This window comes from Lepidothrix coronata, unplaced genomic scaffold (genome assembly GCF_001604755.1).
Source record: "Lepidothrix coronata isolate B3197 unplaced genomic scaffold, Lepidothrix_coronata-1.0 Scaffold102, whole genome shotgun sequence".
NCBI lineage: Eukaryota > Metazoa > Chordata > Aves > Passeriformes > Pipridae > Lepidothrix > Lepidothrix coronata.
The window spans coordinates 3,197,630-3,219,789 of record NW_016690282.1 but is presented as its reverse complement, the minus strand read 5'-3'; the positions used below and the strand labels follow the sequence as shown (position 1 = coordinate 3,219,789).

The following is a 22,160-nucleotide window of genomic DNA, read 5'->3' as shown; positions in this document are numbered from 1 at the left end:
CTGAGACACATTGCTAGTTCCAGGGCAGCATAGCTTAGATCAGGGTAATCTCAAGATGAGGGGTACTCGACATGAAATAAATGCATTGTGTCAGCTCTAACATCTCTCTGCCAAAAAAATCACAACTCTCACTGAAAGTTTTATGGTCATTGTGACAGTGGAACAACGTGACTGAGCAGAGTGTGCTGTTGTGCAGTTTTCCTGTTGTGAAGTTGATAAAATGCTTCTTCGTGGCCAACAGGGAGAGCAGTGGTGAAAATCACAGGTAGGTGAAGGTGTAGGGTGCACATCAGTCCCCTCACTGGGGAACAGGAGGGGAATACAGCTCTTGCATCAGCTGCAGCTTGCTGTGCCATCACAGTGTGTTGTTTGTCCAGCCCACGGATGCACTCTGGAAAGCAGCATCTTCTGCTGCTTTGCCCTATGGCTCTATCACGAAGACCACTTAAGGGAACGGGGAGAGACCTGGGGATGAGCATGAGGAGATGGGCGTCCATTTTTTCTTTGGCTTGAGGAGTGTCTTGGTTCATGTTCGCTGTTTTTGTAGTTTATTTTTGTGGTGGTTTTTAGGATTTTGAAGTTTAGCAATTAATTTTGGCAGGACTAAGACTTTGTTTTCTCTATATCCTAAGAAAAATAGATGTAAAGCTGTAGTTGGTGATTTGGGAGCTCAGTTTCCATGTTTAGGGGAATCTAATAGTCTTGATTCTTTTCTGTTTTGTAATATATAGCCTGAACAGTCAAATCCATCCTGTGTTCCACTTGGTTGTGCACCATTTAACTGCTTGGTGCTAGCAGAATATATCCTAATTTACTTGAATTGTTGTTACTTGTATGCCATTTTAAGCAGCAGTGATTGCCACTCATTATCATTAGGCAAAAACTATTGCCTTTGGAAGGATCCTAATAAGGAGGATGTCCCAGTTAAGTAGAATATGTTGTGCTAAGAAACTTGGTTACAAGAAAAGATGTCAGAGTCACATGTTGTAATGTAATTCTATTATCTTGTCTTCCTGTAGCATCTGCTCTCATATCTCATAGAGGTGCTCTTCGCTTTGGATGATTTAGTTGGGCTCTCAGTTCTTTAATTTGTAAGCATTATTCATTTGCTCTTCTACTGATTTTTTCCAGGAGAGAAAGGGTGATCTCTTGTGGTTAAAATGCATAGCTAGAGGCCTTATGGTCTTTTCCTGGTTTTCTCTAACATTTCTTATTTCACCTTGAATTAGTTAGTAAACTCTCTAATGCTTTACTTTCACTTTATCTACAAGTTAGACGTGAATATTACCTTATCTGCATAACGCCAATGTCTTGAGGCAAAGTGCAAAGCTGGTAATGCCTATTAATGTCTTTGGGTAGTAGGTGTTAAAAGACACACAAAGTAGTGTCCCTTTTTAGTCTCTCGTGTCTGATTCCTGTGCTTGTTCCACCCTTCCTTGTTTGGGCTGCTCTGCCTACTTTAAGGCTCCAATTCTGGAAGCTTTACCTCACCACCTGGCTTTCCCAAGTGCTTTGCATTTTCTCCATGCAAAGCCACTCCCTGTTATTTAACTGGGTTGGAATGTGTGGAAAGAAGACACTTTGTGCTCCTCGCCTTGAATGCTTTCCAGATCTTCCCTTAACTGAAAGCACTGGCTGATATGATTAGCTTTAAAATTTTCCCTTTAGTCTCATTTCTGTAAGGAGAAGTCAAGATGTTTTCCATCTGCCTTGCCAGTCAAGTTGACAGGCTGAGCCCAGGGATGACGGTGCAGGTTGTTTTAAGAAATGGAGACTGTAGGGTTTCTTTCTCAGTTTGAGCCTTGACATAGTAGTTTGCATCCCTTTCGGTTCACCAGGTCCTGTGCATTGGAGCTGGGATGTTGAGCTCATGGTGCTGGTGATCCCATACTGTCCCACAAAATCTGCTGTGTATCTGGATGCTACATCATCCTCACATATTCATGGTTGCCACGATCACAAAGTATGGGGTCAGGAGAGTTTTTCTGCATGTCGGAATACCAACCACATGGGGCTTGGACCTAGTTGAGTGCTTTGTTGTTGCAAAGGCAGCTGGCAATACTTTTGACCCTTTTATTTTTTTCCCATAGGCCTTTCCGTTGTAGATCTCAAGAATGCTCCCTGATGTTGGGAAGTATTTTGCTACATGACCTTGTGGAAGAAAAGGTTTTTTTTTTTTGATTGGATGTTTTGTGAGCTCTTGAACTTCACATGGTTATTTATGAGAGCAGGAGACTAAAGATTTTCTAGTCTGATGTTCCTGTGTAAAAAATAAAAAAATATGATGACTGAGGGGATTTCCTGCTCCTAAAGGTAATCCTCCTAGGTAAGGTTGGCATTTACTTGAGCAATATAACATGCAACACCATGTACTGGGGACAGATCAGGTTTAACTACCATTTTCAGGCTCATTTTCTATAGCAATTTGCTATATATATGCTATATATATATATATGCTATATATATATATATATATGTATATACCTATATATCTATATCAATCTGCTATGTATATATCTATATATGTGTAATCTGTCCTGCACACTTAAGTTCTATAAATTCTTCGTAGGACTTCTTGCAGTGGGAGTATAAACTGTTTTCCAGATATATACATTTGCTTAAGATGTAATAGATAGATAAATAGGGAGGTCAAAGATAATTTTAATTATTTTCTCTTTCAAATAGGACAATTAAAGAAAAATAACGAGAGCAGCAAAGCCTTCATGCTTTTGTCTACACTCTAAATTGATATAAAGAAGTCTGGCACTCTTTCCAAAGGAATGAATGGTGAAATGTGCAAGAAATATTTTATAATGTTCACAGCACTTAAATTTTTAGTCGAAGCAAACACATTTATGTTGGGTTTCTGCTAGATGCCTCAGCCATGGATCATCTGAATCACATTGTTCAGTGGGCATTTTTATTAATTTAATGTCGTTGGAATTTTGTTTTGCTTAGTCCATGGGATTTGAATACTAAAGGAGAAGAGAGGAGGCAAGGAATTTAAAATGTGGATAACATTAGGTGTTGCAGACCCATGAATGTAGGCAGTGCAAACTTCTTGTTTGCCGTGTTCTGTCACTTTATCTGCAGAGATATATGTATACATATAAATATATATATATATAATTGAATTCAGTGATAGTTGAGGTATCATTTGGTCTTCATGATTTTGCTGTATGCTCAAGCAGTAGCTTGATTAAATGTTTCAGACTCCTTGAAATACAAATAAAAGCTTCAAATATGGGAGATGTGTGGTATGTTTACGATGGGTGAGAAGAGGAAGGTTGGAGCAGTAACTTCAGACATTCAGTAACTGAAACTGCAAGTTTAGGTCCCAAATCTCTCATTCTTTTTCTCCTGGGATGGACTCACAGTTGAAAATGATGTTTTAGGTGGCAAAGGTGGTTTGGGACTGATGTATAGGATGTTTGAGCATGCAATACAGCATTGCCTCATACTTTATTACCTATCCCAAATAAAAAGCCTTGCTGTTTTATTGCTTTGCACATTGTGTAGTCATTCGTGGTGGTATACAAACAGCTGCTTGTCTTATTTTTTGCTGGTTTGCCCTTTGATCTGCCTTTGCATGATACAAATAGCTGTGCAGTGCCAGGAGCAATACGTGGTCCATGGAAAGCCAGCAGCCTATGCCTGAGAGAAAGTGAAGTCTGCTGGTCCTGGAGTATGGGCATCATAAATGCCAGCACTTCAGGAATCAAATGTTTGGCAGCAGCTGGTATGTAAATAAGTGCAGGTATCTGTCTAAATTGAGGAACAGTGGAGAAAGCTTAGTTATTTTTAATGATTCCTCTGTATTTAGGTGAGATTTGGGCTACACAGCCCATATTTCTCCTGCCCAGAAAAGCTGTAAGTCACACCGCAGCTGCTGTGTCTGGTGTTGGAGTTGCTCTTGACTATCAGGTCCTTCAGGCTGTTTTGCTGGGGAGGCACTGAGGACATCTACTGGGACTGCTGCTGGACACTGAGTTTGGGATATTTGTGTGATGCACACACACTTCTGTCATGCTGCAAGGACAGCATTAGGCAGCTCTGCAACAATCTCTGAAAGGAGTATGCAGGAAGGCGTGTATTTCTGTGCCAAAATCTGCTTTGCAATGGAGGGTGGTGCATCAACCAAGCCCAAAGAGGTGGGAATGTGCACAGGAAAACTGGAAAAGAGTTACAAGGTACTCCAGTCTTTGGATGAGTTTGCTTGAAGGTTTAAAATAACTGCTTCTTTTATAAGTCTGGGCACTTTCAAGTCTTCACTTTTTTGTTTTGTGCCATACTTCTCTGGTTTGGGATTTTAAGGTCCTTAGGGACTGAGCTCTGGCTTGTGTTTCAGCTGAGCCCAGAGGGCAGGAAAAATGTAGAGTGTATTAATTGTGCATCGGATTTTCTCTGTGATGTTGTTTTTTCTCTAGAGATTTGGGAGGGGGAGCATTAGGAGCTTTTTTTTTTTTTTTGGCATCCTGCTGATTTTAAAATGTATGCATTTCTCTTCAGTCTTTTACCTACAGATTGCAGGGTACTCTGAGGCCAAGAGCTAAGTGAATAAAACAATTTTGGGTATGGCCCATTCTGGATTTGTCTCCTTGAAATCAAGTCCTAGGCAGATCCTTGCCCCAAGGAGGGTACAGGCAAGGGGGAGCACCAAAAGAAGTGACGAAATCCAAATACACTTGAGTGCTTTGATTGCCTTGCCTTGCTCCAGTGGTTCACAGCAGTCGGAGGTGCAACGTAGGGCTTCTGTACGTTGCTGGGTGGCGCAGAGCTGCCAGGGACATACTGAAGGAGTCTGGCCCTGTATTCATCAGGCGACAACTGACTTCCTTATTTCCACTCTAGTGAATCAGAGGGAAGAAGAGGGATAAAATAATGGGCAAAGAAGCGCACAGGGTTCAGTAACTGTGCAGAAAGGAAGGATATGTAAACAGTGCCAAGTTGAGAGAAAAGACAGGTACTGCTGTTCATTTCTGAAGACACTGCACAGATGTCTTTGGTGTGGAATGACAGGTAGCATCGGCAGTGACAGCAAGAAAGAGAGTGGGGGAAAGTCCTGGTTTTCAGGCAACTGGAAACTTGAGGTCCTCACCTATTTTTCAAGTTTAACACAATATGGCTGAAAAAGCAAGTGAATTAACACCAATTGGCAAAGAATTAAAATAAGGAAGTTGAACTGTAGACAAACCAGTGAAAGCTTTTTAGATGTTTCTATCTATAAAAAAGATATTTATAATCACAAAATGTTTATTTTTTCACCTCCCTCCTCAGTTTGGCATGCTCTCTTATTCCGTGTTGTAGCCTTTCATCAGAAAATTTGAACTTTACATCAAACACTGATAAAAAGAGAGTGTTTTTTTCTTCTAAAAAGGCATTTTATTCACTTTAATATTTTGGGGGGGAAAACAGTTGAAGCTAGAAGATTGGCAGAGTCGCATGCCCAAGCCATAGAATTCCCTTTCTCTATACTTATAGAAACAGATTTGATCCAGCAAAATTATAAGTTATAAACAAATCTTCCATCACCCCACTGGTCACTGGCTGTGGTCAATTATAGTTTTGAAGCTGGCATATAAGTATCAGATGTTTGGCTATTGTGTGTCTTTGCTAATCTCCAACCCAAGTGAAACCCTTTGGCATGATACATCCTAGAATTTGTTACGTTTTCTAACAATGGCACATTTTGCATTTCATTTGCACTTTTCCATCCAAGAACCTAAGAATATGCTCCCCTCGCCAAAGAACAGAGTAATTAATCATCAGGGCTGTTTGTAAGGAAAAGGCCTGGCTGTGGGAACAGAGTCATAGATAAAGTAGAGAATAAAATGTCTATATCCCACTGCATAAATCACTTGGAGAAATATTTTCTGTACATATTAGGATTTTAAACAACTTGGATTTTATTTGTAAAATTATCATAAGCAGGATTTTTTTTCCCCCACGCTTAAGGTGTGTTTTTGCGGAAAAATTATCCAATTCATATTTTAAAGATGCCATAAAGCTGTTTGTGCTCTATTTTTTTTTGTTGCTTTTAGAAATCTCTTAGCATATTAGATCATTTTCACATCTGTTTTCTGCAGGGAAGACTCTTCCAATTTTGTCCTAATTTCTACCCATTAAAATTATAAAGAATAATCTAAAAAAAATTGATAAATATTTCCTAGAGAGTACTTACTAAAATATGCAGGCAATCCTGCATTTTAAATCCAGGTGTTTGTACTTCTGGAGGTCTGTACATCCACAGAATATAAATGTTGATCAGTGCACCAAGTGTTTAAGTGAGTCTGCCACTGAGTGATAGCAGGAGAATTTGAAGAGCTTGTTTGATAAGCTGTTGTTGCTTTTCATTCCCTACCTTTCTACTTTAAGTTCTTCCCTCCCTTGTGCTGTGTCAGATGTCCTGCTCTTTTTCTCCAGGGCGCTTCCTCGTGAGTCGTGTTACTCGCTCATGACCTTCTACACATGCATGGAGTTGTTACAACCCTGGGACCAGAGCCGGAGCTGGGAATTACATCTGTTCCTGCTCCTCTGTCTCCAGCGTTCAAACAGGCTATCAGGAACTTTGTTCTGGCGCTGCTGCTGTGTGCAGAGGATGATCCTGGTTTAGGTTGCTGTCTCATGGCCATGGTTGACAAGACTTTTGGTCTTGGTTTTCCCAGTGTATACCCCTGCTTTTTCTTTTGAATAGGCTCACTGAACCTGTGTCACCTCTCTCCTCCCAGAATGGGTGTTTTTAGGTCTGTGCTGCAAATATAGCTTGTAAACTGAACTGTTTGCAGGGAAGAGAGAGATGTGAGGAGGGAATCCAGGATGGTTTGGTGAAGCTAACAAGATGTCTGAGAAGCATCTCCTCTCAGGTGAATTGCCTGGTCTTTCAGTGCTCCCAAGGCAGAGATGTTTGTGGGGCTGTTTCATAACTGAGATAAACAGGTTAAGGTAGCTATTCTGCCCTGGACCTCCAACGTTATACCTATTGGCAGAATTACTGGTCAGTAGCATTAGATGTTGTATATTTACTGAGCTGGGAAATTAAGCAAGTTGTTTCCTTGAAGAAAAACACTAAATACATACCTCTTCCTTAATGTATTTTGCAAAGTCTTCTTGGCCTGTAAGGGCAGAATCTCCTGTCTGTGCTTAAAAGAAAAGAGTAGTAAAAACTAATGGAAAATACATATTTCCTACTCTGGCTTCTTTTCTAAGGTAATTGTTGCATATCATGCATTTGGACATAAGATGAAGTTTAATCATCATAAAGAGGTAGAGTTCCATTGCCTGGGTCTCTACCTGGGTGTGTCCCAGAGGGACTGGGAAGATGATAGCCATTGTGAAGAGCATAGCCATAGCTGACTGTTCCCAGACCTTAGGAAGGGAGCAGAGCTTGCTCTCCAAGCTGGACCAATGCATCAGTTAGTCAAGGATGGTAATGCAATGTTTGCTCTTGTAAATAAGTTCTGTTTTTTAGCGTGACAACGATTTTGATGAGTAAATTTATGCCCTCTATCTATTCCTGAGGGTTTAGATGTTGTGGCAGAAAGTGACTTTTGTGCCTGAATGAATGTGTATGTAAATCATTTTATTGTCAGTAGCTTTACTTTTGCCCTGCACCATAAAAATTCACTGCTCTAAGGGCTTCTTCATAATGGGCTTGTGAAGTCCAAGCAGTTCAATTGCCAGGAGCTGTTACAAAAGAAATTCAATCAGCCCATCAATGACACTTCTAACATCTTGATACTGTCTGTTATTTTGGCAATTGACAGTGGAATTCCCCTTACAGGAAAATCCTGTAAATGTATCATCTGTCTCATATATAATTTTAAAGCCAATCTTTAAGAATTCTGAGATACCAGTAGATATCGTTTTCTAATAATTTTGTGTAGGTTTGGAGTAGTTTCTAGGAGGATTCTTTGGAACCCTCTTGAACTCCCCTTTGGGCAATCCTCCTAGGATTTTCTGTAAGAATTATCCCTAGGGTGATGTTGTAATTGACTTGGGGATATTCAGAAGAGCTAACAAGGGCCACTTCTGCATGAGTCATCTGTGACATTGAGTTACAGATGCTGGTTGTCTTCAAGCTCTGCACACACAGGCTGTGTCTTGGAATGTCCCCAAAACGATGGGGTGGTGCCACCAAAGTCATCCATGTTGGCTGAAATTACATCAGACTTCTCCTTTCTTTTTTTCCACTGTAGGTGTTCTCTGCCTGCCGGACAGCTTGAACCTTCACAAAGACCAGCAAAGGTCAAACAAGCCTGGGGAGGTGCAGATGTTCAGCCAGTCAGAGCTAAGGACCATCGAGCAGTCTTTACTTGCTACACGTGTGGGGAGCATTTCTGAACTCAGTAAGTACAAGGCTGTCAATAACATTTGGATTTCTTTCCTGAAAGTAAGGCAAAGCCAATTGCATTTTCTGGCTCTGCAGAGGAGAGATGAGGGGGCATATGTAATGTTGAAGGAGGCACTGGGGCAGATCTAGCTGTGTTCATGCTCCATGGTTAGTTTGGAAGCTGAAGCCATAGGAGGAAAGAAGTCTTGTGCAGACTCATAGCAATGCCTATGGCTTGTTTGCATACATTGCTCTCAATTTTAAAGGTGGAAGATGCTTTATTTCATCTTCTCTATGTTCTATTTGAGAGCACCTCACAGCTTGGCCAAACTTTTTGAGAAATATGAGCATCTATGATATTTGTCAAAATCTGAAAACTTTGCTTTTGGCACAGATAAATGGTAGAAGACAAATCCCATGTGCATCCTTTTGTGACATGGAGATAAATTACCAAAAGTGCTTTATTTAAACTTTTTTTTATTAGGAGAGAAGTGTTCCAATCATATTTGTAGTCTAGTTAGATATAGAAAGCTCTGTGTGGGAAAAGAGTACATTTAGACAAATTTTTTTATGAGATTTGTGAGAAATACTGTCGACCATTTTTTTTTCCCTGAGGTCTGTTATAAAATTTTGGGGACAAATTAAAAAGTACTCAAATACATGAAGATACAGGCTACCCAACTTACTGTTATTCCTATTACTGACTTGTGTGTTACCAGCATCATAAAGAACATGTATAGGGATCTGATGTTCATTTTTTTGGCACTTTCTGTAGCAATGAAAGTCTCCTCTGTAGGTCCATCATATCACCATGGCTCAGTTTTGTGCTGTTCACGAGCCGTGTGGATGCACCATGAATGTTTGTCTACAAGCCACAAGATGAATTTCTGTTTTCAGCTTGCTAATTTTAATTTGCTGTGGTGAAATGTCAACAAGCCAAGAGCACTTACATGCCTTAGTGTGAAGTGTTGCTCCATCTCTGGAATCAGGTGTTTGGTGTTATTCAAATTAAGTAATTTATGCTCATTTATTTCACGCATATGAAACACACAACAGTACAGTCTGTGTGCCAACTAAATTATGCATAATACAGCTCTCTTTCTTAAAAATACATATGGTTGGGTTTTAACAAATAAGTAATTTATGGATATTTCATGGTGGATGGAGGTTTTTAATTCTGGATTTTTCTTGGACCTTTGTACACAACCCAAAAAGCCAGACTCCTTAGTTAGAGCACCCTCTCCTCTTTTAAAATCTGATTTCTAGAAATCTGTAAGTGTCCTACCTTACATGCGAATCTTTGGTTGATAGGGTTTGCTTTCTGTGCATCTGTTGACTGCAAACACAGGCAAAACACTCTTCAGGGTGGCCAGTTCGAAGAACAGAGCGCATCAGTGGGAGTTAGATGCAGCTGTCGGAGACGTTGGCAATTCTGGCAGGCTGGTAGCCCTCCAGAAAGCCCTCTGGCTGACTGTCGAGGGATCCTCCCTGGCCCCTGCAAGCAGATGCATGTTGGGGAAGCAGCAGTGGGAGGAGTGGTAATTGGCAAAGCTTGCAAGGCTGGATATGCTCAATTGGGTAGAAATCTGTGCTGTGCAGCAGTGCTGGTGCAGAGTTCAAAACCAAGCTGTGAAATGTGGAGGGAGACGCAGTGTGTTGGTGGGCAAAACCCCTCTGATTTTGGAGGAAAAATCATGAAATGGAAGGAAAGTGGAGGGGCGAGGGGATACAACTAGGTTTGCTATTTGCTCGGTGCTTGTGTGTCTGTCTCTGGCAGCAGCAGCAGCTGTGAGCCAGAGGTTACAGCAAAACTTCTTCCATGGAGGGCGGATGAGGAACCATAGCGTGGGGGCAGTAATGGAGAGCAGTGGGGAGAAGCTGGGGGGAACACCTGGGGATCATAAAGGCAGGGAGGGTGTAGGCAAAGGAGGTTTTATTGCTGCCTTCGTGGTGTGAGGGGGATGGAGAGCTTTAAAACTGATGTTCTGGCAAGCATTGACATGGAGAAAGTGAGATATGAGGGAAGGATTAGATATGGAAGAACCTCTGCTTTTGTGAGGATGAATAAAGGTGATGAGGGAGACTCTCTGGATGGAGGGAATTAAGAGGGTTAGTACTTGTGAAGAGGAGGAGGAGGTAGCAACCAGAACAGAGAGACAAGGACAGAAGCTTGGCCTGTGGACCAACAGAGCGGGCAGTCCCCAGGCATGTGTCTGCAATGTCCCATCGGCTTGCACTATCCCAGGAGCCAGGATTTCACTTCTGTTCTCTTCAAAAGGGCATAAAAACCGTGGACAAAGACTGATCATGCAATAAAGCAGTTTAATTTTATCTCAGGTGGATTTTTTTTTTTAATGTGGTTAGGGTGCAGGACTCTCACCGCTGCGACCCTGGTTCGATTCCCGGCCCCCCGGGCAGATGGAGCTCGTTAGCCCTGTAAGGCAATCCATCTAAGAGAAGGTCACTCTAAACAAACCTACGTTCTGAGACCCTCACTGCCACTGTCCAAGCTTGCTCGGCCCCAGCAGATGAACCTCAGGATTAAAGGGTGGGCTCAGTTCAGCGCACGCTGTGTCTCACCTAAAAAATCCACTGCGCAGGCTCGAAGGGTTAATGACCTTTCCCAAATCTTCGCTCGCGAAGACTGGCCATTATTTATCTCAGGTAAAAAGAATATCTAAAAAAGGAGTTCTAATTGAATGAGATTTCCTGTAGTTTATTGACATCAGTAATTAAAGTATTGCAAGTATGCAGAATAACTGGAATTAACAAGTGCCTGCTTGCGGAGGAAAGGCTTCCCCCGCTCTTGGTTCTACTCAGCATCTTTGCATGCAGCAGCTGCCGAGCTGCTGGAGGCTTTGAGAGCGGGAAGTCAGATCTGTCCCCTGAAAGACGACAGCTGGCAAACAGGGCCTGTTTTGTGCCCAGCACCTGTATTTCAGCTCACGTTCTCTTAATTTCTTCATGGTCTGTCCCAGGTGAAAAATCGATTCACAAGGTGAAAAGCCTTGCATCATGAGGTACCTTCACCTTGCCCTACTTGTGATGGCCCTCATGTGTCTGCACCCTTTGTTTTTTCATGCATTCTGTCAGTGTATTAGAAAAGACCATTTGGGTGAGCTGTGTCTCTCTGGGGGGTGACAGCAGGCAGGAGAATTTTGGGAAAAGGTGGGATGGCAGACATGACCACAGAGAGAGGGCAGAACCCACTGGGAATGCTGCAAAGGAGGGTGTCAACCCAGGCTGCCGCTGGGGAGTCCTCATGGCCAGACAGGTGCAACTGGATTCGTGGATGCTGCTCCGGTCCCCTCCAAACCCTGCGTGCCTGGTGCTTCTGCTCTCACCTCTCAGGCTTAGCAGGTAGCAGGCTCTGGTCCTTGCTGGGACAGCCCTGCCCTGGCTGGTGGTGGCCAGGTGAGGTAGTGCCACTGGCCCTGGGGAGCTCTCCTGAAAATAGGATGAAGAGGTGATGTTGCTGACTTAGGGGGGAAAAAAAATCAAAGGAAGGCTTCATCTCCAAGACTTAGGAGGAGAATGTAAGTAGACACCTAATTCCACACTGCAATTACAGCCGTACTGCGTGATTCCAAGGCAAAGACTTAAAAAATTAATGTGAAACCTTATTCATTAAAATATAATGAACATGGCACAAAGTTAAGGAACAACAATAAATCTGGGCTATGTTATATTGGCATTTAGTATTCAGGAATTGTAATTGCCTACTACAGTGTGTTTTAAAATAATGTAATTTCATTTGAAATGCTTATTATATAGAGAACATTGGGAAGAACTGAAGCACAGCAAAAGTAATAGGATTTTAAACAGTAGCCTCATAGTATTTCACTGTTGAATCTTAGAAAAAATATTTCGCAGGACTTTTTTTTCCAAGTTTTTTCCTGAAGTTTCCTGTATTTCTAGACCAGACCTAGAGGAGAAGGGAAGTAGATCTGTTTGGCTTTTTTTTCATAAAGTTTTTGTGATTCATCTAGATTTATAATTCTTCTGTTTCATTTCTTCCCCCTTCAGATGGGGACAAATAAGTAGACTGAACAGAAAAAGACAGCAATATTAGGGAGTGCTTTGGCTGTGGAGAGATCCCATGATACTGCCTTTTGACCTTTGAATATTTTTCCTAACTTCTTTATATGAGTGTTTGCAATCCACAAACATTTACGTTATATTTGACTGCATAATGCTCCAAGACACCTATTCATCATCCGTCTAAAAATACCACTGCTGGCTTGGAGACCAAATGCAGAAGGGATGAGGCTCACAACTGAAGGTCATTGCCATTTTGCTGGATGAAGGAGGACTCTTTCTCCTGCATGTGCACGTAGGTTGTAACAAGGAAGAGCAGAGCCTTAAGGTGCACTGGGCACCAATCCTGGCACCAAGAAATTCTCCTCCCTCACTGTACTTTACTTGGGGCAAAGACGGCCGAGCTGGGACAACCACCCTGTGCTGAGGGGCATATGTAGGGCTGTAGAAGGTTGTGTCTCTCAAGCATCACAGAGGGATAAACAGTGGCTTAGGATGTCATCCGAAGCATATCTTCAGGTATGTCTTCAGGTTAGAGCAGGAAACCTTTTGGGGCTTGCTTTGACTGCAAAGATGGCCAGTCTGCTATGGCTTTCCTGGGTGAGCAGTTTGCCACTCAGGCTTGCACAAACCATTGTGACTGGTGGTGGTGGTATTACTCTGAGTGTTAACCACAACAAATAATCGTTTTTATTTTGAACTGTGATAATCTGAAGATGAGGATGCGACTTAACACTGCTGATCTTAGAGTTTTTTTGCCTTTGAATGGTGTTTAACTGAGAGCAATTTCCAGATATGATGTTCAGGCTGGTATTTCCTCTCTGTCACCACTCAGGTCTCAGCAAAGTTTCCCTTTTGTCACTGGAAAAATGCCACCCTTCATCCTCTCTTTCCATTCCACATCATCCTGTCTTTGCCTCCGCAGTTCTGACTATGTATTTCCAAAATAACGGCCTCCCAGTAGATCTTGGCTTGCTTTTAGGGATGAAAGGAAGGGTTACTGCTCAAGTGTAAGAAGGAATGTGATTGCACATACTGATACTGTTTTTCATTTCTCCTCAGAGCCCCAGCTGAGGAGATGATGAAAGTCGGCATCCCCTCCCTTGCCTTTTCATCTAATCTCAATCCTCTGCAGCCAACAGGAAGGAGCACTGTAGGAGCCCTACAAATTGATTCATGTGCTCTGAATAAGAGGTTAAACCTAGGCTTAGAAGCAAATGCCAGGGTAAAAGTGTTTGCTGTAAGGGTGGCATCTGAAGGAGTGTTGTCCCAAGTGCTCTGCTTATTTACTGCCAGAACAAAAGCCCTGTTTGTCTGATATATTTCTCAGACTAAGCATCACCGTAGAGAAAAACCAAAGCTTATTCCCTGTGAACAGTTTGGTTCATGCAGCAAGCACAGTGCTGAGCTAAGCAGAGGTACTAGCTGAAACCTGCAATTCAGGTGGTAGTGCTTCCTTCAGCCTAGAGTTTGGCCACAGACTGACAGCATGTGTGTCACCTCTCCAGATATGGTGATATCCAGTTTTCAAGGGCCTTCACTGGTTTGTTGCACAAGATCTCTATGTCCTAGCCCTCCCACCACTTTCTGGGCCTTTAGTTTGCAATTCCTCCTTGCTGTTATCCACAAGTCATCTGCTTCATCTGTAAAAGTTGAAAAGAGAAGTTGTTAAAATGCTCCTCAACAGAGAACCCCCCAGCAGAGAACACAGGACAGATTGATGCAGTGCTTAAATGCTAGGCAGTTTCTTGCTTCCTGGTTGCAGGCTTTCCTAGCTGCTACCCCATTCCCCTTGCAGCCCTCTCTGAGAGATGGACCACAGCCTCTGTTGGCTGTGTCTGTGCACAGGAAGGGTTGGGGGTTACTTAATAGCCCCAAACATCATCCTGCTTTTCTTCTCTTCCCCCTGAGATACCCACTGTCATAAGCCATGAAGCAATAAATTTATTTATCAGTTGAAATGAAGCGTGAGGGAGGATAATTGGAAAATACCAGCCTACACCCTACTCAGCCTTTATCTTCCCTTTGACTGCCCTGTTGACCAAGGAAGTGGATTTCTGTCTTGGGTTACAGGGGCTGAACAGGGGCAGCTGTTGGTTGGCTGGGTCCCTATCTGCTGTCAGCACTCCCTGGCTCTCCCCATGAGTGAGACTCGGCCCCCGTTGCCTTCTTTGCGGGACGAACTCAGGCTCATTTTGTTCCTCCAAGGCTTCTACCTTGTGTGTTTAAGCCCACTTGGGTCTGATGGTTAGAGGCAAAAGGCAGTGCCGTGGTGCATGGGGGATACTGAAGCGCCAGCCCTCCACCAGCCTTACCCGAAACATCAATGTATTGGCTCAGAACTCTCTCATTTACATCACCTTTGAGGTACAGACTCCTGTTCCCCCCAAACCCGTGCATCACAACACACTCGGGATTCAAATAGCATTTTCCTTTCCTTAGGTTTCCATCCTCCCTGTCCCTGCTGTGCAGAGCACAGGCAGTTGATCAGGCTAGGGTGAGCGCTCTTCAGCTGACCTGCTAAGCAGTGGGAGGCTCTCAAATTCAGAGTTTCAGGATATGGGTCTATATCAGGCCAAATTAAAACCAGGAATGGTGATCCATTAGGCAGTGATGGTCTGCAGAGGTAACGCACATGAATAGCTCATCCAAGTCAAAGCTTGTTTTGTTTGAAGTTGGTGTGGCTTAAGGGGAATCAAACACAAACATCATGCTTGCCACGTTGGATTGGAGATTATGAAGGTAAAAGTGTTGTTATAATAGTTATATGAACATGAGAAAGTTTAATTATTACTGTGGGTTTTTTATGGGCTCTATCCAATCCCTAATTTATCAGTCTTCAAAGGCTTTGCAAGCTCTAAATTGCATACAAACACTTACTCTGTAATATAAATAGAAGCTTCTTGTGATGGTGGGGTAAGTGAAAATAAAAAGGTTAAACTATCTGTGGGAGGCCACAGGGAAGCCACTGCCAGGAAATGGGCTGCTCGCATCCCAGTCCTGTCTTCTGAGTTCGGGACCACAGTTCCTTGTTTTGCTCTTCTATGGGAGAGAGGAATGGCTGTTAGGAGAAGAAAAGGTTGCCTGGGGTAGCAGATTCACACAGGGGCACAGTGCGGGCCAGCGGAGGTGGCAAAGCTGGGGAGGTGTCTGCAGGGTGAGCTCAGCAGTGAAGTTGTTGCGCGTGGGATGCCCTGCTGAGTGTGGGTTATGGCACCCCAAGTGCACCCGCAGCCTGAGGCAGCTGGCTCTACAATATGGAATTATACTGTGTGCCAAAGAATGTTTTACCTTTATGTTTGAAGATACTTTGTGCTAAGAGCATGCACACAGTGAAATACGTTCTAAACACTTTCTAGTGTGCAGCCACCCTAGCTCCGTGCACGCTCTTTTCCTGGTACAGATGAGTTGCCTTGAGTTAATGATAGAAAACCTCCAGTAAATCATTTGAGGATGGGTTTTGCTTGAGCAGTTTTTGCTCGGCTGACTTTTGAAACATAGAGATTGTTGTACCACCGGAGGCGGAGGAACATGGAGGAACAGCGCAGCTGAAATCCAGAGCGTAGGGACATCTCAGGCGGCTGACTGAGCGGATGGCTGGAGGCGGCGGCTGTGGTACAGGAGACACAGTTCATCTCCTCACATTCACCTGCATTGATGCGCTCACAGGTGTGTGCTGGGGTGAACTGTAGGAATGCATCACTTTGCTGCAGAAACCAGAGGCAACAGGGGTTGAAAGGGAAAGAAACTTAGCTGCAGTTTGGGAAGGATGCAGAATGGCCGTGGCTACCAGGTAGCAGTCTGATTAAATAGACCATGATTTATTATCAGGATTATAATTCAAGTTTTCAATACAGTTTCCTCAGAGCTGGTTGTGAGCAAAACCATAGATGCAAGACTTTTATACTGAAGTGTGCAATTAATCCAGGTCAAGAAAATGAGTTTTCCACCTGTCTTACATGCTTGTAGGGGAGGCAAACTTTGGAAACTACTGACCATGATACGAATTTGGCAGCTCCCTGATGGATACTCCTTCTTTCCATGGTCTGGACAAGAGACAGGAGAACGTTAAGAGCTCTGAAAGACAGGCACAACTCCAGTCTGTGGCTCTGTTCCCCTCTTTGCAGGAGAAAATGTTCACCCAGGTAGCACAGCAAAGCAGTAACACTGCTCCTATCAACATGCCCCAAAGCAGGGCATGATTCCCAAGCACAGGCTACGCACATAGGAGTCATGGACATAGGAGTCATGGACAGCTGGAAGGATGACCAGACAAGCATTATCAAACTGATGGGTGCTGCCTGCAGGATGCTGTTACGCTAGAAACATGGCCTTCAGCTTCACACAGTGCCCTAATAGGACGTTAGGTGAGAAGAGAGCTGTGATGGAAACAGATCCTCCCTCCTCTCTCCCCTGGATTTTGAAGGAAAGACACAGGTCAAAAAACTGACACTTGTTTTCAGCGTGCAAAAGTATCATTGTGAAGTTGTTCTGGTAGTTTTAGAACATGTTTTTGGAACAAGAAAAACTCAAGGTAGGTGTCACAGGGGAGCAGCTGTGTAAGGATCCATCCAGTGTCATTCACCTCAGGGTCGTGGCTGTGGAGGCATGCACCCAGCTGAATAGTTTTGGCTGTTGAAGTTTATCGCTCTGAAAGCAGTTAGCCTGCTCCTAGGCAGGCAGGTTTGCATGATCAGGTCCATCATCACAGATCAAAAAATCCCACAGGAAGCTTCTCAGACATGGACATTGGGCATCTGTCATTTTCTCTCTTCCTTCTCTTTTTGCTTCCTCTGTGCCCTCCCCATTCCAAAATTGGAAACAGATGTGTTATTCTTTAAACATTGGGCTCTCAAATAGTAAAAGCATTGATAATAGCTTTTACTGAAGCCAAACACATTAAAAAAAAAACTTCACTGGTCACTGCAGAGAGGGCTCAAGCTGCCCACTTGTGTGCTGTATGTTGTTGTATGTTATATACCACCCCCATACAGATGGGAGCAGCTTCACTTTCCCTGTCACATCATATCTTTGGCTTGAAGTCAGTGAAGCTGTTCCTTAAATATTCAGTATTGCCTTAAACCAGGCCCATGTCAGAACATGCGCATTACATAATATTTTCAATCCTTAAATCAAATGTATGTGGACCTTGCATTCACAAGCTGTGCTGAACTGACAGCAGCAGCAATGAGTGAACCCTGCTTTTATTAATAGAAGGGATGAAATGCTGGCAGCTGCAGTGGCAGCTCTCCTCGCTGCAGTGTAGGGATGGTTTCGTGGCTTTTTGGTAGCCAGTGTGTAAGGCACGGTGTTTCTCCTCTGGGCTGAAAAGCTCCAGTGTGGAGCCACGTTCCTGGAGTCCTTCCCCATCCAGAATCAGGGCTGCAAGGCAGTGCCAGCCTGGGGCTTGCCGTTGCCTTTGCTGCCCTCTGGGAGCCTGGCCTCTAGTTGTGGCTTCCCAGCTTTGGCAACAAAAATGTCCTCAAATGTCCCCCCACTTTGGTATTCTTTTTCTTTTTTTCTTGTGTTTACCCTGCACAATGTGGTGTCTTCATCTGCCTGGCTCTGCCTGCAAAGCAGTTTGTGCTTTGGCTCGCCTGGCTTATGTTGCATAAATTACGGAAGTTTTCATTTAGTTTAATTTTAAAACAAAACAAAATTGGCAAGGTCTCTTGTCAAGCAGATCATCTCCCCAGTCTGTTCCTCAGGCGGTGGAACAGGAGTGAGAATTTGCTCAGTGGAGAGCAAGGCAGGAATCCCTGCCGAGCCCCTTGGGCCATGATGCCACAGCCCTCGGGGAACCTCATCCATGGAGTTACAAGGTCAACGCAGCTGCTGGGATTTTTATTTTTGATGTGTTTTTTTTGGAAATGATGCACTGAGGAATTTATTGGCCTTTCATATGTGTTCAGTTGATGCAGCTGAGACATATTTTCAAGGCCAAAAAAATGCAGAAGAGCCAGCAGTGCTCCAAGCAGGTAACCTCCCCTTGCCGAGCCTTTCTGTGCTGAGCATGGCTCTGAAGAGCAAGCATGGCTAGCACAAAGTGGTGAAGGGGGCTTATCTCTGTGTGCTTGGTCACAAATTCAAGGCTGCCCTTGTTGTTCAGATATACCACAGCTTTTACATCTGGGAAGGAGAGCATGTTTCCCAGATGAGACTTGAGTTGGCTGATTGCTGGAGAGCAGACCAGTGAGTCTCTTCATGAAGCTGGTTTCACATCCATGGGCTTTGAGGTGGAATGGCTGGAATCAAAGAGAGTTTCAACTCTTGGTATATTCTTTGGAAGGAAATGGAGGAGCAAAAGCATATTAGCAAGTAACAATAGAAAGAGCAAAACCTGGTAGGGATTGAAAACAACACACAAGCACCTAGAACCAGATGTTGCACTGTTTTACAGAGTTTGCATAAGTGCTACCATATAGTGTGTGCGTGCGCCTGTCAGCTTCCTCGTGCCTTCTTGGCACGGATCCTGGAGCACAGATATGCAAAGGCAGTCTCTGCCCGGAAGAATTGCACTGTAACTGGATGTGGCTGGAGGAGGCAAAGGGCACTAGGGCATGTATTGGATTGTTTGAGATTACACTGTGGAATAAAACAGTTCCTGTCCTGCCTCTAGTGCTCTGCCTGTTGGGCACCAATACCATAATGGAGCTTTTTTTGCTTATTTGCTGTTCTCTGTGAAACTCGATGCTTTACAGGTATTGATTATTTAAGCTTGGAGTTGACTCTGATAAAGAAATGTTATGATAATTTTTCATATAGAAATTACTTCAAATGTGACCAGAGATAGCATAGCAAAGGAAGATAGCATAGGCAAAAGCAAGATCTAGCAAATCAGTTTTTGGTATAATGCAATTAAATGAGGCTTAAACATAAAAAGCATTAATTCAGTTTTTGTGGTATGAATTGGTTTGAGTTTCTTAAGAAGCAGTTGAGAAAATACAGAATAAAATGGTGAACTCCTGGTCCTGTTGATATGAGTGGGAGCTTTGCCACTGAGCAAGGCTTGAGTTCCTCCAGCCTTTTATCAGCAATGAGGCTTAGCTGCCCACCCTGCCCACGTCACTCTTGCTGCTGCTTTCCCTCCTTACTCACTGTGCAGCCTCCTCTGGTCCTGGATGTGTCACTGAAGTCACATCACCCTGGCACTGGGGGAGGAGTGGGGTGAAGTAATGCTACTGCCAGAATCTGGGCCTAACTTGCATCTTGATTTTTATTCATCATTTGGTACAAAAGTCAGAGGTGTTCTCTGGTGTCTGCTGTCTTAATCCACTGAAATAAGACTGGCCATGTGTTTAATTTTAACCACATGCTTCAGTGCTACAGTGTCTTGAGTCTGAACAGGCTGAATTTAGTGCTTTTTCTCTGCCTTTGCTATTATTATTAAAGCTGGATGTTGCGGCCAGTACTTCTATGCCGTTTTTTTTCCTTCTGGAGAAAAAGAGAGGAATTTACTATCAACAAGGCTGCTAGCGGTTAAATTGGTCTATGCTAGACTTGGCAGAGCACATCTGCTGTGACTAGAGTGGGCTGAGTGAAGGGGGTCCCAAACTTTCCTGCTGCTTCTGATTGTCTGCAGATAATTTTGTGCAGGACTGGGGAGCCATCTCAGCAGCACATCTGTTCCTGCTGTGGACCTGATCCTGCATGCTTTCCGCATGCAGTTTCTCTTGGAAATTATAAGCATGCAAGGCTGCAACATTGGTCCTATCATGACAATTTCCTGGCGGAGAGAAAAGAAACTATTTTTAAATGAAAGCTTAGAATCAGAAGAATATTGCAGAGTGCAGCAAAAAATTGTGTCAAAACCCTGAAATCATGGACTCGGCAGTTTCCTCATGCCAGTGGTTTTCTTCTCTTCATGGTTTAAAGGCTATGTTTTTGGAGGACTGGGCTGAGATTTTTCTGAGAGACATTTCTACTCCCCCTGGTACACATTATCATAGCAGCACTGTCTGTGTGAGTCAGGCTGGAGAGAGGGGATGTGCTGTATTCACAGGGGTGGGATTTCGCAAAAACCCGTAGTTCTGCTGTGCACACAGTCAGAGTGGTTCTCTTTTAAGTTTGCCCAAGATTTCATTATCCCTCTTCTCCACCCCCCATATTGGTTTTGTATTCCTACCTTGGTGTACCTTTTAAACTTTTCCTTCCAAGTTTCATTGCTCAGTGGTCCTTGGGAAAAGCAAATAAGAGAAAGTGCATGACTTCTTCTTAGCACGGGAAAATTATGTCCTCTTTTCCCCATCACTTGATTTTGTATAGATTAAGAATGACCCAAAGGGCTCTTGCTCAGATTTTCATTTAAAACAAACCAACTGATTAGATTCGAGATCATTATTTCCCCCAAAAGCACTCTCAGAGTGATTTGAACATGTGAAAACAGGCAGTTTATAACCACAATTGTTTCCCTGCCTTTGATAGAGTGGTCACTAGTCAACAAAGGTAAAATTCACTGCCTCAGAGGGAGATGCTTTAGTTAATTAGTTACCATCAGTGTTGTGCTAAGAGACTCACTGCTGCTTGCCCATATATTTGCTTGCTAATCTCACTGGCTGGCTTTGCTTATCCCAGTCCACTTTTTGTGCTGGATTCCCATATATTCCCTGCGAGGAAGTGGCCTAAACCACATTGGCGCAGGGGAGACAATGAGCATCATCTTCTTTGGCCATTTTCTGTGCTCTGGAAACCTGAGGGGCTGGGTAAAACCTACTTCACAGGTTTTGCTTTTCTGCTAACTTGAGGTTTTTCAGGCCTAGTCTGGGCTCAAGAAGTGGAATTTTGGTTGCACATTTTTGATACTGTTTTTTAACAATATTTTTCCCCTTTTTTCTTCACCCACGTGCACATTTGCATGCTCCTGCAGTGCTTTGTGCATTATCTGTCTGCCTCCTTCCTCATTCCAGGAGGTGGATTTCCCTGCCACTCTCTGACCAGGAGCATGCAGCTTTTGGTGCTGCTCTGCATTGTCCCCACTGGTCTTTTTTCGGAGCTGTGGGGTTTTGGCATCCTCCAAAGGCTGCCAGTCAGTAGCTGTGGTCCTGGCCTTGGCATACCAGCTCTGCCGGTGGTGCTGAGATGGACCAGCCTAATGCTGCCCACACACCATATTTGCAGAAACATGTCTCCTGCAGGCCTTTGTGGGCTTGTCTGCGGCCTGGGTATGTCACACCTCACCACCAGGCAAAGTTCAGCCTGGTGACGAGCAACACACAGGATCCTGTCCTACCCTGTACTGTTTGCATATGTGAGGCTAAGTGGAAGGAAAAAACAACCCAACGTGCCTTTCAGTTTGCAAACTCAGGGGAGAGGCAGCTGAAAAGCCTGGCATTTACCCAGCTTTTGCTTTTTTCCAGGCGACCTGGTGTCTCGAGCAATGCATCACCTCCAGCCCCTCAATGCCAAGCAGCACGGGAATGGGACACCAATGCACCAGAAGCAGGGATCGTTCTACTGGGAGCCAGAGGCTCTCTACACCCTTTGCTACTTCATGCACTGTCCACAGATGGAGTGGGAAAACCCCAATGTGGAGCCATCAAAAGTCACGCTGCAGACCGAGAGGTAAGAGCCACCGCACAGTGCTTAATGTTGTGGTGAAGACGTTTTGTTAATAAATCAGCCCGGCTGGCTAATTGCTAATTACAGCTTGCGCGCGAGAGGCTGCAGAGCAGTCTGGTTTGGTTTAGGATCACCTCTTTGAAATCCGTTTCTCTCGCTGAACTGCTGCATGGCCGAACCAATATATATCAAAAGTGACACCCAGTGGCTACATACAGCAAATTGGTTCCAGATG

At 43.8% G+C, this 22,160-nt stretch overlaps 1 protein-coding gene across 2 annotated transcripts in view; it reads left to right on the top strand.

Moving 5' to 3' along the window:
* Positions 1-22,160, top strand: part of BTBD11 (BTB domain containing 11) — a 182,629-nt gene that overhangs the window by 90,623 nt on the left and 69,846 nt on the right. For both annotated transcript variants that reach the window (XM_017823415.1, XM_017823416.1), the window contains exons 2-3: positions 8,196-8,345; positions 21,724-21,928. In XM_017823415.1, coding sequence (XP_017678904.1) covers positions 8,196-8,345; positions 21,724-21,928 — 355 coding nt within the window. The remainder of the gene's footprint in view (positions 1-8,195; positions 8,346-21,723; positions 21,929-22,160) is intronic.